This window comes from Accipiter gentilis, chromosome 34, assembly GCF_929443795.1.
Source record: "Accipiter gentilis chromosome 34, bAccGen1.1, whole genome shotgun sequence".
Classification (NCBI taxonomy): Eukaryota; Metazoa; Chordata; class Aves; order Accipitriformes; family Accipitridae; genus Astur; species Astur gentilis.
In genome coordinates this window covers 15,799,211-15,815,301 of record NC_064913.1, presented here as the reverse complement: position 1 = coordinate 15,815,301, position 16,091 = coordinate 15,799,211, and the positions used below count along the sequence as shown (strand labels likewise).

Sequence of the window (16,091 nt, the reverse complement as noted above, 5' to 3'; positions counted from 1 at the left end):
CTAAAGTTTGCTTATCCCCTTCATAAATGAAGACAGTTGCAAGGTTCTGTGCAGCCTGCAGGCAACTATGGGACCTTGGATGCCATGTTTGATGGACTGTTTCCAAGGCAAGTTCTAACCTCGAATGCTCACAGATGGGTCTTGGCAAGAACACACGTGCACGGTGACAAAACATTCATTACCTAAAACCACTTGTTCAGTCTACCATCACAGAATTACTTCCAACACACCACTTGCTTAGTCTATCATCACATAATTCCTTTCAACACCTCAGCGATGATGATGACTGTGCAGTTTGCTTGTTTCGCACCTAATATACAATCAGGCTCTGCACCGGACCAGACAAGTTTTCCTTTTCCTATTTGGACTGAAGCCTGGCAAAGGCACTGGTTTCGGAAAGATAGAAAAGCCTGGCTCAATGTCATAGTTTCTTAACAGCTGGCAACAGACCCCCTTGAGCTGGCTGAGCTAGAGCTCGGGGATCTCTGTGCTGCTGTCCTGGGCACAGGGCAGCAGTAAGTCAACATACCCCATCTTTAGGTGAAGCCAATCCTTAACAGAATGTTTTCCTCATCTGACCCTTTCTGCACGTACAGCCATTGCACAGCAAGGGAAAACACATTCACAGTGCTCTGCAGATACCTGGCTGAAACCCAAATCGTGACACTGGATTAGCATGATTACTCCTGATACAGAGCTGAACATGCTTCTAGTGTGCTGAAAGCGTGGCTGGTAGCCATATTGTCCCTGTGTCCCATGACAGGAGACAATCACTGTAGATAATCACTGTGATCATCCATAATGCTGAGCTCCCCTGGGGTCTAGCACTGCAACAAAACACCTCAAAGATGTTTTGCTCTAAAGTCCTCAGGCAAGGAACTTTAAATCCTCTCCTTCCCCTGCTCAGATGTTTTATCCTTGCAGCCAAGCAACTACATCTTTAAGGCCAATTTCAACTTCCAGCCATAGAATCTTGTTACATCCTTACAACAAATCACTTAGCTCCCCCTCACACCCATCTCTCCACAGAGCAGGCAGGTAGCAATGCACAGAGGTCACCTCCAACTCTCTCTTCAGTAACTCAAACAAAAATGCAGTCCAAAGCAGCTTTCTAAATACGTTAACTCTGCCTGCACTACCTCAGCCCTGTAGCACTTTCAGACAAGTATCATTGGCCTCTGTTTTGACAGACATCTAATTGCTAAACTTCACTCCATGCCGGCATTAAACTTATCTTTACCTGAACCAGTGAAGGTGTGTGTACATGTGCAAGCGAAGGGGAGAAGGAGGGAAAGGAATTTAATTTACATGTTTGTTTGTATATCATTTGCATATATTGTACCTTCTCTCTTTGCTGGAGGATGCTGGATACCACAGCCGTCATGCAGAGCAGAATCTGTAGAATTTCAGGCAGGTACTGATGGATCAAGTGTCCCATGTTTTTCAACACAACTTCAAGACCATTGAAGAGGCTATGCTGACGCCCAAGAGGCAGGACTTTAGCTAAATCCAGCTCTGACATACTTTGAAGCACTGCAGTCTGGCAAGGCCCTGCAATAGGCAAAGGGACAGCAACTTATCTAGAGAAGCCTCATGAAGATATTCACTACCAAAAATAATTTTCAATGAAAAATAGTATCATCTGGCCCTAAATTACAGATCCTCGCATTCAGCTTTTTACATAAGGACAGCTCTAGGTATCCATCTCTCTCTGACACTCAGACATCTCCCACTGCTACAGTATCAGAGCACTTTACAACCTTTGTTTATTGCCATCATATGCAGGCTAGCTTACAATGCCAGCAATTGCTCATTCCTGGCCTGCTACAGCTTACTTGCACAGCTGTGGCAGTCATTAAGTTCTTCTGACCTTGAACCTGTAAAACAGAGCAATCGTGCTTTGCAAGAAAAAACTCAAGGGAATCTCAGTCCTTATCAGAAGTTTACTTTCATCCTTCCAAGGTGCTGTTAGAGACAAACTGAAGCACATAACAGTACTAAACATATTTAACCTCCCACATATCTACAGGTCAGGAAGTAGCATACCCCCAGGTTCTACTGCCTGTACCTACCATTACTGAATTGCTTCACAGCTTCAAAGAGTAGATCCAAGAACATCCGTATCTCTTCTGGCAGTGAGCCGGCGAGAAATCGCAGAACGATTGACATGCGAGTGCCCGCTGAAGACTTGCCCTGCGTTTTGCTCCCTGTTTTGTTTCTCATTCTGCCATAGAGAATTCTTCAAGAGCCAAAAAGAGGTTGCATTAGCTTTCAGCAAGCCATCTGCTTCCCAGCCTCTTATTCTGCAGGAGAAACTCCATATAAAATATTCTCTAGCGAGAACAAGCTGAGTGGAAGTCCCCTCTTCAGGGTCTCCACTGAATTACTACACATTGCCCAAAACCATCCCAGTAAAAGATCAGCTTCTGCTACTACAATGGAAGCTTTGCTGGAGACTTCAGGTATAAAACTAGTTATCTGCACAACTTGCATCACTATATCTTAATAAAAATAAGTGGCAATACTCGGTGAACTGAAATGTTCTCACAGTTCTCTGTAAGCCTCAGCAGAAAGAGTATTTACCAAAATGCTGTTTTTAAAGAAAACACCATTTGCATAACACATTACATAAATGTGTTAATAAGGAAACCATACAGAACATCACAAACTAAGTCATCAAACTATACCATTAACCATAGATTTATCTCAACTGTTTAAAATGAGAAGCAGCAGCATTACATCTCTGCTCATGCTATTTTGACATGAAACTTTTAAACCCACACTTCATGACACACCTCATAAGAACAGGTATGAGATCTGGTCGATGCTCCATTTTTACCACTGCGGTCTCCTCAGAAATACTGAAGTGGACTATTTCTTCTTTAAAACTCTTGTCCTCCAGTAGCCTTTGCAAATTCTCCCTGAGAATAATAAACATTATTCGAGGGCAGGTAGGGTTATAAAAATAAACAGACACACACACATGCATCTATATCTAATTACCTACCTATCTAATCTATGCTGTATATAAAATATTAAAGTACTACGTTCCCACCCTTTTATCAGAAAATATTTTAAAACCCAGCAAGTTCAAGCTAATTATGTAGCAAAGTGCCTCCTGGACACATTCTGAAGCGATTATTCAAACACAAACTACAGTTTTTATGCTGTCACTTTGGGTGGTTATGACTCGCCAGTACAAAAGACCCCTTTGAAAATGATGCAACTACTAAGCACACACTATTCTGGGACAGAATGAAAGTGATGCCATTTTACTGAAAACCAAAAAGAGACACCGACCAACCTCAAGACCTTATTATTTCATTTTAGATAGGAAATATATGGCTGATTAAAATTTATATATATCTTCAACAAATACAGGGTAGGATCTCTCTTTGAGGCAAGTGACCCCAAGCAGGCTTCTGATATGACAGCAGGCTCATTCACAGATGCTAAAATAATATAAAAGCTTTTACCTGTATGGCAGTAGATGAGGATGCTTGTATGTCATTATACAGTCAAGAGCTATTCTCTGTACACTTTGATCTTGATGGGACAGTAACTGCAAATGACGAAAGAATGAAGTTGAGTCCCTATCTAGAAGACAGAAGTGCTTATTGAAAATAGTGAAACAACCCAAAGGCTCCAAGGTCATGGACTAACTTATCAAAATGAAACAGAATGTATGTGTTGCCAGTATAAAGCCAAGATGTGAATACACAACTGTCACTCCTAAAAAGTGGACACAGCTGCTGGTAGCTCATATACACTTCCCCCCATCTACATAGGATAGTTATAATATTTGGGTTTTTGTAATTGTCTTTTGGACCACTGTCAGCTTGTGTTTTCAACCTCCAAAACCAGTTACCAGTTATGTATTTGGGAAGACCAGATTAAAAAGCAGGCTACCCAAACTAGTAAGTGATGAAGTAATCTCTCTTCTTATGTCAGGCTGTTCTTCACACGCTGTTTCAACCTTTACACATCTGTTCAATATTTTTGTAAGAATACAAGCAAACACATGGACCAACTCTTTTCCTAAGCAAAACTCTGAGGTTGACTGAAACAGAGTGGATGTTCTTTAGAGATTCTCAAATCTGGGGACTAATGAATGGACCTTCCAACTCCCACACCGGGTACCAGGTGAAACCCAGGGAACTAACAAGTTCATGCCACTTAGTACAGTTCTACAGCCCACTGACTGCAGCCTCAGGGAACACAAATTGGGAACAATTAGAGCAAACCCTAATGATCTCAACAAATCCACAAATCAGGAACTAAGAAAACCTAGTAAAATTAATATAACACCCTTTTAAGGAGTGTAGGAAAAAGACTTACAATCCCTCTTCAGAGTCCTATTTTTCACAATCCCTTCAGGGAAATCCCTCAAAAAGGAATCTTATCAAACTGAGTATTCTTCAGGAACAAATTCTGTTTTCTTTATTTGATGCAAAATGATCCGTTGTTCACACTGACCCTACTCTTTATAGATACAACACTGTAGGAGAAGGACAAATCTCTCTGGGTCTTCGCCAAGCATTGGATTCAAAATCCTCTTCCAGATTCTGCCATGCAAGTGGAACAGACTCCCTCTACAGCACTCCTCCACCTTGCCAAAGACTACTACTTGTCTGTGCCAGATCTGTTTGCATGAGCCACTCCTGACAAACTAAGCCAGGTATCTCACGCAGGTCTTTGCTAAAGGGGCTCATATCACGTGAAGCCTGCTAGGAAGCCCTCTCAACGACAGCTCCTTTTTCAGCTATCACGCCTGGGTTCAGAAAGTGACAGGCTTCTGCTGTCTCAGACACTGCATTCAAATAATAATGAGTTCACTTATTAGCAGTAATTCTAAAGGCCAGCAAATAGCATCACCTGGGTATATAATGCGTTCAACTTCTGCTCCAGATACAACGCACGAGGATTCGAGAATTTAGAGAAAACTTGTAAGTGGGCTATTAGTTGCCTGTAAAACCAAACAAAAAAAAAAATTTTTTTAAAATGACCAGAAGAGAGAATCCTGCATTATCATAAACAAATGGAGACCTTTTATTAAAACTGATTAACAAGAAAGAAAAAAAAATACTACACAAGAGGATCCCTGGTCTACAGGCCTCCATTTCAGAGACACAGTGAGAGGTATCTTGTTCCCTCTCCTAAGCAGCTCTTTCCAGCTGTCACTTCACTGCACAGAGAAGGCCATTTCCTCAGTAGCTCTAGATGGGCTCAGCTTTTGACGAGAAAGGAATACAAACAGCCAGGATGCAGACTGTGCTGGACTTATGCTGGGCTGCAAGCACAGATGGGACTCAGTTCCTCTAGAAGTGGCTGTGTCATCCCACATCTGCCCTATGTCCACTTTGTGGGAGAGGAGAGAGATGACCAGCATAAGGAAGGTGTGAGATCTCCTCTACCATATGCGCTGTGGGGCTGGCAGAGGCTGTCCTCGTCCAGCTGCTCCCCCTGATAGTTTACACTGAACTCTCCAGGCACTCAGCTGGGCCACTCTCCCCCATGGGCTCAGCCAAAGGATGAGTACAACACCTTCCAGCAACCCCACGCCGAGTTTGGGGCAGGCGTGGGTCCTCCTGCTGCCTCTGCCAGACCTCGTGGGCCACGGGGTGCAGCCCCACCAGGGCTCTCCTACCGTGGCACAGGCCTGACTGCGTGAACTGTCCAGGGTGAAGGCAAAGGGAGGTCAGTCCAGAACTCATTAACACACCTCCAGTAAATCTTTTATGCCTTTGTTACTGCTACCAGAAACTAATGTTCCACTTAAGTACATGGACATTTTGAGATGGAGATTGAAAAGAAGAAAAACAACAACAACAAAAAAAAACATAAAAAACTTGGACTGTCACTGTATTTTAATTCCTGCTAATTTACAGATACAAGCCAGAATGTGGGAACAAAATGAAACACCTATAAGACACCTGGGATTAAATGACAATTCAGGTTACATATCAAATACTTGTCATGTTCCAACATGTAAGGTGACATTTTGAAGTTCTCTGTCATTACAAGGGCCATCCTTTGCAGAAAAAGTGGCAAACTACAAATCTTTATGATGTATTTGTAATGGACATTTGATAGAGGTCACCAGGGTAAAAAGACTCTGATTAGACAAGTTGTGGAGAGTTCATACGAAGAGTCACTTTCTCCATGTATCCAGCACTGCAAACAATGACATTACAATGGCATATAGGTTCAGTCTAAACCACCACCAAATAAAAATCTTTGTCCCTAAGATGATGACTGGGACCAAGATTTCTAACAGGTAGGCAATGGCAGAATCCCAATATTAAAATACCTAATTGAATAGTCTCATTTTTTGAAGTGTTTGGCAATGCTCGTGGTTTTAAAAGACCAACAGATCCACACAGAGAAGCCAGGGGAATGCAGGTACGATGACCTCTGAAAACTTCAGAATCGCTTCAGAATACCACATAATTTTTGCTTAAAGTAACACAAACCACAGACTGTCAGCAGGTAATGAGATAATGATAAAGCCTGGGAAGGGTCTTTGGATGTTTAGTACTGTGCAGGCAGTTTCTGACTCTCAAGTGCTTATAATCCACTGAAAAGTTATGAAGTGCAAGCAAAAGAAGAAAAATTAATATATATAAACACATAGCTTTTATCTCAACATGAGCTACTGAATCTGCCTTTTCATGAGAGCACTAGCAAGGGAAAACAAAAAAATACTCACTTAGCAGCAGCTCTTCTTGTTTTCTTTTTCAGTAGTCCTACAGTAATCTGTTCCCCTTCTTCCTTTTCTTCTTCCTCCTCCTCCATAGCAGCATCATTCACCTCTTCAGGAGGTATTTCTTTTGCTGCTACTGTACCCCTAGTTTTCTTTCTAAGATCCTGAGATGGAGCCACTAATGAATCTGCTGGGTAGTACTCGTTTCTGTGTTTAAAAAAGAAAGGAAGGAAGGAATTAAGCAGCATAGCATTTTTCAGGGTTTCAGGGCAAGAACAACTAAAAACTCCACAATCCACCATTCTCATCATTGATGGCACTGTGTCTTGCGAGACTATATGGCTAAATATCCCCAAAGAAGTGTATTTCAGTAAGTATACGCTTCTTTCCTACAAGTTAGGCAGTGACCAAATACATTAAAGGAGATTGGAGTTACCTGGTGGAAAAGAAGAGAGACATGAATCACTGAATTACTAGAGGTCTGTAAAGAGGTTCTGTGGAGGACACGGGGGTTGTGTTTGCTTGAGTGGGCAGGTGAACAGTGAGTATAGCAGTGTGAGAGTAAGTGAGGAAACTAACCTACTACAATATGGTTCAATTTTTCCAGGAAGGCAAGCAAAACATAGCTTTTCTAATCATAGAAAAGGAGTATCAGAAACCTTCCCCTGCCATAAGATCACATCAACCCCACGTGCATCATACTATCTGATATGTGCACACATGCAAGCACACCACTGCTCTCCCTCCAGGAACAGGAAATTGAATCAGCCTCTAACAAAACCAGTATTTTCCCCATCTTGAGGGAAAATATTTTGGTCTTCTGTGATTCCATATTAAAATGTATTTTCATTTTTAAAAAAAGTTACTTTATTTCTACTGAAATCACTCTCTAATGGTGTAATGAGTCTGTGACAGTGGAAAGTCAATAAATGAGAGACTAAGCAGCAGAAATGTAATGCCAGTTTAATTTCAGCCTGCTTCTTGTGTGATGTTTCTAACAGAATCCACACTTCAATCAAAAGGTTATCTTAACTGGAAAGAGACATCTCATCAAACATGCATTCAGGAAATAAACTGAGAGCAATGTGTCCTCTCAAATGAAAAATAAACCTTACTTACCTAATAAATCTCAAAAGAAGTGGGGAAAGTTCCCTCGACCTAGGCTCCACTCTGTCTGGAAACTTATCCAGTGCTTTCCACAGTAGAAAACGGAAGTTTGTGTGGTCCAGCCGCTCACTGCAATCTGTTCTAGTCCTCAGCTGCTCCAGGAAGACAGTCCCCACCTCTCCTTCTGGCATCTTCTTGCTTTCTGTTTCAGCAATGCTTTCTTCTTGTTCATCTAATTCATTTTGCAGCTCCATTTCTACAGAACAGATGAAGAAAATCTCTTCAGGTTACTTCATTATCACCACTAGCAAGGGATCAGTCCCCCGTTACATAAGTAATACTTTTGGTGACAGGTACCTGCTCAGACAACTGTATTTAACACTGACCTGAAAGACCTGCATTGCTTAGAAAGTATTCTAGGATGCCTTACAGCCCTGATGCGTCTCAATTAAGCTCAGTTCTCTTGAATAACACAGAAGCCCACAAATGGCTGCATGCTTATGGCTCTATCATGAAATCATAGATTCCATACACCCACAGCTAAACCTCAAGAGGACACCCAAGACAGACACTGTTTGCAGGAATTCCACTGAATCTATGCAGCAGAGAGATGGTCAGCCCCATTATACAGGTTTTGTCATTGCTCCTGATCAGTCTGGGCAGAGCCAGCGTTAAGCACGGAAGAAACTTCTGCATGGCTTCCTGCAACCTGCAAAAACCTCCTGTAATGCAGGTGCCTTTTCTATATACTTCTTGGTGTTTAGGACAGGAGGAGACACAGTCTTCTCCCAGGCCTCTCTATTGACTACCAGTGTCATGTCCAGGACAGCAAGAGCCCTGGTTCTGAATTCCCCCATCACATATAAATTTGGGGCACATAAAAACGCAGTCATGTCATTCACAATTAGCTGGGTTACTGTCATAATAATATTTAGGATCCATGACTTACCAGCATAGGTAGCAGCCCTCTCCAAATGTTCATATAAGACCTTCCAGAACTGTTTATTCTCCATTTCCTTTGCATAAGAACTAAAAAAGCATAAGACAGCACAAAATTAAAAAGAAAATAAAAAAAGCCATGCGTCACTAGGCAAGTTAACAACTAACACAATCAGAGGCTTTGATCACTGCTTCAATGTGGGTGTCCGAAGACAGGACATCTGCACAATACAGCTGTAGCACTTCCTTGCCTTTACTCCTGGATCCCAAATGTCAATTGTTATTAAAATAATCTGGTTGTACCTCATGACTTCAAATGAACTCAAATTGAGTAAAAATGTTCTCAAGCCTTCTACTGACTTCTATACAGTAACATCATATAGAACCAAAGGAAGAATTAGCATGGACACATCTTTTGAAGAGCTGGTTTAATATTTTTTTTTTATTAATTCACTAGTTTGGAGGGGGAAATCCCATCCTTTTTAATCATACAACAGAGGGGAAAAAACAAGAAGATAAAGTCATGCTGAAAGCAGACACCTGAGACGGGGAAACTGAGAGGGACTTCTCCCTCCTTTAAGCATTTGTGAAATACTAATCAAATCCTGCTACCTTTGAGTCAAAATTCAGATGCTATTTGACCATATTTGTTCCAAGTTCCCTTTAACAGTAAGAAAAATCAGAAACAAAGTTAAAAAGCAAGAGTCTGCACAGGTTGTGATTTATTTGAGAGATCAAATTAGTTTCAGAAGATTTCACATGAAGGTTCTCATGCACAGATCTCTCCAAATCGGGTATTTTTACCTCAGCTTTTGTGTACAGAACAATAGAAGGAATGTTCTGTGAGACAACCACAGATTGCAGCATCCAACTGCATATACTCACGTTACAAGTTCAATTACAGGATCCCAGAGAGGGCTGAAGTTAATGTAAAGCATTCCCAGTAAATACCGAAGAGGCACCTAGAATGACATACAATACCATCTTGTTGAGATGTAAAAAACGATAGTTAAAGACCAACCAACCTCCTCTAACCTTTCTTCCTCTCGCAGAGGAAACTTTGATCAAAGAAGTCCTCAGAGGTACTACAGGTAACGAAGCAAGCCACACATCTTTGTCTCATAGCTGCATGAAGAAATCTATACCCTATTTACTGTAAGCTGCACTGAGATCTAGTCACCACACCTACATACCATGAATGTGCAAAAAACAGTTCAGCACAGCAGATGATCTGGATCACCTGCCTCCCCCTCAAACTACGGGGATCCCATAGTAGCATTAAGGACCTCAGAAAGAGGAAAGTTTGCCCTGAAGAGCCTTCATTGCAGTAGGCTTATAAGCATGTCCTCTGGACTGGCTCCTTGCTGACCTACATGCAGTAGGACTGACCTATAACCCTTCCTCACAGGAGCTTACAAGTCAAGGTAAAAAAATTATACAGGTACAGCAACAGCCAGAAAAATAATTAAAAAACCCCTGCCACCAAATCCATGATAATTTTGCTGGTTTTGGCTGGGGTAGATTTAATTTTCTTCATAGTAGCTAGTATGGAGCTATGTTTTGGATTTGTGCTGGAAACAAGTGTTGGTAATTCAGGGATGTTTTCGTTACTGCTGAGCAGTGCTCATACATTCGAGCCAAGGCCTTTTCTGCTTCTAACATTCGAGCCAAGGCGTTTTCTGCTTCTAACCCCAACCCTCCAGCAAACAGGCTGGGGGGGGGGGGGGGGGGAGGGACAAGGAGTCTGGAGGGGACACAGCCACGACAACTGACCCCAACTGACCCAAGGGATATTCCAGACCATAGGACTTCATGCTCAGCATATAAAGCTGGGGAAAAAAAGAAGGAAGGGGAGGACGTTCGGAGTGATGGTGTTTACCTTCCCAAGTAATGGTTACACGTGATGGAGCCCTGCTTTCCTTGGAGGTGGCTGAACACCTGCCTGCCCATGGGAAGTGGGGAATGAATTCCTTATTTTGCTTTGTGTGCACGACTTTTGCTTTACCTATGAAACTGTCTTTATCTCAGCCCACAAGTTTTCTCACTTTTACCCTTCCAATTCTCATCCCCATCCAACCGGGGAGGAGCAAGCAAGTGGCTGTGTGCTGCTTAGTTGCCGGCTGGGGTTAAATGACAACAATCATTTAACTAGTAAAATTGTGACCCTTCCAACATCTAGAAAGTAAGGTCCCCTTTAGCTCAGCAGCAGCAAAGGAGATTCAACAGTCACAGGCATGCAAGATTTTCACCCTGCAGCAAGATCCAGAAGCTAGACTCTCCAAAGGCCAATGGCAATCCTACCAATGTTCAGCCATGCTGAGGGTATGGCAATGTCATGGTTTTCAATTTGCTCACGACTTGCTTCTCCCTGGAATCATTTGCCTTCCTTTCCATGATATCAAAACCTGATTAATCTGGCTGTGGGCCATTTATCTAGATATCACTGTTTTTCTACTAAATATCCAAGAGAACACAATAGTCCCAAGGACAATGGGAGCTGTGATCCTTACTAGCAAGTAAGTTTTCTAAAACCTAATCTGGGAGCTAATTGATTTTTTTATGAACTCTTATTAAAAACTCTGCAATCCATGTGATGGAATAAGAACATCCTCTTGGAATAAAGGAATGCATCGACTGCTTTTTGACAACTGCTTACCTCCTGCAAAGATCCACTTGGTATTGCAGACTGCACTATATCACATCTTAGTTTCCTCAAATGCAGAAGTTTCTCTCTGTAATCGTTCACTGTTGCTGGCACAAGTTCTGCTTGGAGCAATATGGCAAATACTGGCTGTAGTTCCCCTGTGCCATCACCCTGAACAAACAAGTGACACTCATTTTGTTAGAGTATCCTTTCCTCTTTGAAAGGTATTTCAACGGAACGACAGAGTCCCAGCCATTTTGGATGGAAGAACAAAGTCAAGGGACTTGCTCTGTTTTCCACCACTTAGGCACCAAAACTCACACACCTGAAAACATCAGGAGGCAGGGGCACAAAGAAATAAAACTGGAATGTGAAAACACAAAAGCAGAGGACAAGCCCTACCAGACACATGCTTTGTTTCTGCAAAGTGGAAAACAGTTCACACACAACAAACACAGATGGCTTTGAAATGTTAAATGGAAAGTTTTAGCCCTACCTCAATCTGTGTAGAAGGTGGATTCTCAAAATGGTTTAGAATTCGAACAGTCAATAGCCGGACCTATCCAAAGGGGAAACATATGTCAGAAACATGCAGGAGAATGAGGGCTACAAACACACCTAAATAGAGGTTTATGTTTTGCACAGAAGGCTGATTTTGCTAGGTTCCTCCTAGAGCTGAGAAACAGATAAGCTCCTGTAGTCTAGTAGGCAATTCAAAATGAATATATCAGGCTCCTGATCTGATTCACCTCTAGGGAAGCAGCAAGCCTCACAGGGCTAAAAGTTAACCTCTGTTAACTCATAACCCATGGTAGCCTTAGAAATGGACACAGTCCTAAACAGATACTATGGAAGGAATAGCTTTACACAGTCTCACGTTTCTCCTGTCAGGCTTTGCCATTTAACTCAGTTTACTTAAATTACATTGTTAAAATACAAATTATCTTGCACGTGCTCAAAAAAGCAGATTACCTTGGAAATACCAGTGGAAATATTAGGACGCAACTTCTCAAACAAGTCCATTAGGTTCTCTTGGGAAAGGGGTTCCTGGCAGCCACACAATGCCAACCTCGTGTAATAGAGATCAGCCAACAGCAATGCAGAGGGGTCTGAAGGGAAAGTGCTATAACAGAGTGTTTTATTAGCATACTAACAGCACCACAACAATACAGATATTTGAAAATAAGGCAGTAGTGATGGTAACAATATTAAGGTAAAATTCCACACGACTTCAGACTCTGCTGGCACCAGCAGACCGGTGAAGTCAGACTTCACCAGCATGCTGGCTTCCAGCCTCAAAGCCCAATTACCTATGACAGCCCAAGAGGCATGAAATTCCTCATTTGTATTAATCAGGCTTGTCAAGCTGGGGCTAGCAGCCTGGGCTGACACACACAGAGCTGCAGAAAACAAATCTGCATATGTCAGACAAGGGCTGCTGCTACTGCCCAGGTGCCCAGCCAGTGACCAACTTCAACAGAAAAGAAATAATCCAGGCTTAGGTGAGGCACCAGGAATCCTGCCAGCCCACAGGGAAACCTCCTTCTGCTACCTTACATCCCTTGCTCCAAGCGGGTTTCACACCCCTGGCCCAAAGCTGGCAGAAGAGCACTAGACTGAAGCTCCCTGCCAAGACTTCCTGCCTGATCTGGGCAAGCTGTTTCATCTCCATCGTGCCTCACACGTGGGCACCATGATTTCTTAACTGAACAGGATGTTTTGAAGCTCAAGCCACCAAAGACTTGGAGATGCTCCAGCCCAAGAGTGATGGGAGATGACAAGTTCAGCAGGATTTGCTGGAGAGAGATTAATGGTCTCCCTCAATCCCTTCAGCCACTCAGTTATATGTGCTAATTATAAATCGAATAGAATTATAATAAATAAAATGGAGCATACAAAACCTCCTCCCACTGTGGAGCAAGCACACACATGGGTATGTAAGGACACGGAGGAATCCCAACACCACCAGCAGACTGCAGAAGTTCAGCCTTTTGACACAACTCAGAAAATGCTGTTCCTGTCTCTTTTATCATTATAACGTAACACACAGTTATTAAGCATAGTGCTCCTATGTAAAACGAGAACCAATGTATTTGACGCTACCCTGCAGCTGGCTATGAAAGCTTCAGTTTGCAGAGAAAACACCACTGAACAGGCACTACACCTACCTGGCTCTCCAAACAAACAGTGCCTACAACATTGCTACCTTACATAACCACAATACTGAAGCAACAGGCCAGCGTAACAGAACGGGCAACACACAAAGAGGAATTTAACAAGCCCCTACATAAAGGCAAAGTCAACTCTTTGCCGTACCAAGGAGAATCACGAAGAATCACAGAACAGGCAGAGTTTACTTACGTCAACAAGCTCTTGACACGCTCCACAGGTAACAAATGGAGTATTTCAGAAGACTCTGCCAAACTAAGAAGAGTACTTACAGCTTGGCAGGCTACAAACAGGCTTCCTGGAGCAAAGAGAGAACAAGAACAGCCTGTACATTTACTCAGCTCTCACTGACTTGTGTTTGTATGGTGCTTGCCCATCCTGAAATGGCTGGAGTCACAGAAGTAGGGTAACATATGGATCCCAGAACTGGCATGTGTATTTTCTAACCGTAACCCATAAAGGAAATGCTCCTCTGGCTATCAAAGTAAGTGCCTACTCCAGCAAGCCAGCATTGAAAGCTGTGAGCAGTGCCCAGTTTGCACCTGTTTCCTTCGCACCGGTGTGCACAGAGAGCTGAGATGTGGAGCTAAGCATTGTTGCAGGAGTCTCAGACACCTCTATGCTATAAATGGCACTCAGAAATGAAGAAGTGCCACCCAAAGGGACACCAATGCAGGAAAATAGAAGCAAAAATATATACTGATACTAGCACACAGGCACCTATAAACCTTGGCACTTTGGCAGCGCACTACTGTATGAGATCTCCAAAGCTGTCCCATGTACTTAAAGTCTGAATATTTGTTAGTGAACGGAAGGAGGGTTTGCTGAATTTCGTTACAGCAATTGCATCTCTTTCCTAAACCTGTCAGCCTTCTTTAGGGACAGAGGGTTTCCCAGGAGCACAGCAGAGAAAGCCCTTCCAGGCAAGAAAGGGGAAGGGCAATTCCTTTCCCCTAACACTCCTAAGTTAGCAAGTACGTTGTTTAAAACAAAAAAAAAAAAAAAAAAAATCCCCTCTCCTTCGTCTCTTCCTAAGCAGAAGAAACACTGTTCCTAAACAGGCAAATTAAAGAAAGTTTTTAAAGGATATAATTTTCTTACGTGCTGCCAGCTGCCATAGAAAAGAAAGGGAAGTGAGCATTCATTTCCTGTTTATTCCTTTGAATATGTCCCTCTACTCCAAGTTGCTTAATTCCCCAGGTGTGTGCCGAATCCTGCTCACCATTAACCTCCGCAAGGAGCTCCTCAAAGAGAGGAGAAGAAACAGCAAGTAATGGCAGGACGAAGCTTTCTGCATCTATAGTGCAACGGCACAGGTTCCCAACTGTAATCTGCATACCATTTGGTAGTAGTACGTCTGTGATGGACAAAGACAGCAGCTCCCACCTCACTATAGACACACTTATATGATCAATAGGGTAAGCACTGCGCATACAGGCAGTTACCCCTGAACAGCTGCCAGGGGTAACTTGCTGTTGCTCTGTCCCAGTTCACAAGTCTGCTTCCCTGCACCCCACAGCAACTGTAGAAAAACACCCAGTTCTGGGATTTGCACTTTGCCTCAGGCTTCGGAGGCAGGCAGGTCAAACAAGGGAGCACAGGGCTGGGGTGTGCCTTGCACAGGCAGTGAGAGGAGACTGGAGTCCCAGTAGGAGGTAAAGGAATTGTAGAGATCGTGGAGCTGGAAAGAATGCTGGAGGATGAAGAAAGTGTCTAGGAACCCTAGTTTGGGAGGAAGGTGAGGAAAATCAAGCAAAGAAGTGTAGGATGGGACAATAGGAGGCAGGAGCGTAGGACTGAGGTTGCATTTGTTTTCTTTTCTCTTATGGGCAAAGGTAGAAATAGCAATGTGCCTCTTGCACACACACAGAGCTGGTGCAGAGCTGCTACTACTGCTGCTGCCAACGATGAGACCCAAAGAAAAGAAAGGTTGGGTATTCCTTTTTTAGAATAAGTATATTGCCACTAAAATAATCACGATAGCACGCAAATCCTGCAAACAGGATAGAAGAAAGGGCTAAATCAAAAAGGACCATGCTTGACAATGACTAGAGAAGAAAAAGCAGAGCCAATTAGCAGATACATTTAGGAATGTTAATAAAGGGATTATAAAGGGAAAAGGCCAGACTCTTGACAAGCCCTTTCAAACCAAAGAACAATGAACCTGGGGCATTCCAATACTTGCTTATACTTTGGCACAAGGCCAAATACTTGCAGTCACCCAGATTAACTACTGCCCTGCCCAATGCAAGCTCAGTTAAAACATTTTTTTTTCTGGCCAGAGAGGGAAGACAACCAGCGACCACCCACGCCTGGAGGAAAAATGCAGCATTTTAGAATTGGTGCTGTGACTTCGGTTGGAGATGGTGATGTCCCAAGCTCTGCACTATAGGTTTGGAATAGTCTAATTGGAGCTTGTGAGTCAACAGTCTCTCCTTCACTTGACTGCTTCAATCTGGACCTGGTTTAGATTGATTTCCATCCTTTTTTTTTTTTTTCCCCCCTCTCACTTTCTTCTTTTCCTTCCCA

General features: G+C 42.8%; 1 protein-coding gene across 3 annotated transcripts in view; it reads right to left on the bottom strand.

Moving 5' to 3' along the window:
- Window positions 1–16,091, bottom strand: part of UTP20 (UTP20 small subunit processome component) — a 65,690-nt gene that overhangs the window by 34,723 nt on the left and 14,876 nt on the right. For all 3 annotated transcript variants that reach the window (XR_007504597.1, XM_049791924.1, XM_049791925.1), the window contains 13 exons: window positions 13,755–13,860; window positions 12,366–12,516; window positions 11,890–11,952; window positions 11,406–11,564; window positions 9,635–9,711; window positions 8,760–8,839; window positions 7,823–8,066; window positions 6,710–6,910; window positions 4,876–4,966; window positions 3,477–3,562; window positions 2,796–2,921; window positions 2,073–2,239; window positions 1,343–1,551 (listed from right to left, as the gene is read on the bottom strand). Coding sequence is in view for 2 of the 3 variants with exons in the window: in XM_049791924.1 (XP_049647881.1) it covers window positions 1,343–1,551; window positions 2,073–2,239; window positions 2,796–2,921; window positions 3,477–3,562; window positions 4,876–4,966; window positions 6,710–6,910; window positions 7,823–8,066; window positions 8,760–8,839; window positions 9,635–9,711; window positions 11,406–11,564; window positions 11,890–11,952; window positions 12,366–12,516; window positions 13,755–13,860 (1,760 nt within the window). In the remaining variant the exon portion in view is untranslated. The remainder of the gene's footprint in view (window positions 1–1,342; window positions 1,552–2,072; window positions 2,240–2,795; window positions 2,922–3,476; window positions 3,563–4,875; window positions 4,967–6,709; window positions 6,911–7,822; window positions 8,067–8,759; window positions 8,840–9,634; window positions 9,712–11,405; window positions 11,565–11,889; window positions 11,953–12,365; window positions 12,517–13,754; window positions 13,861–16,091) is intronic.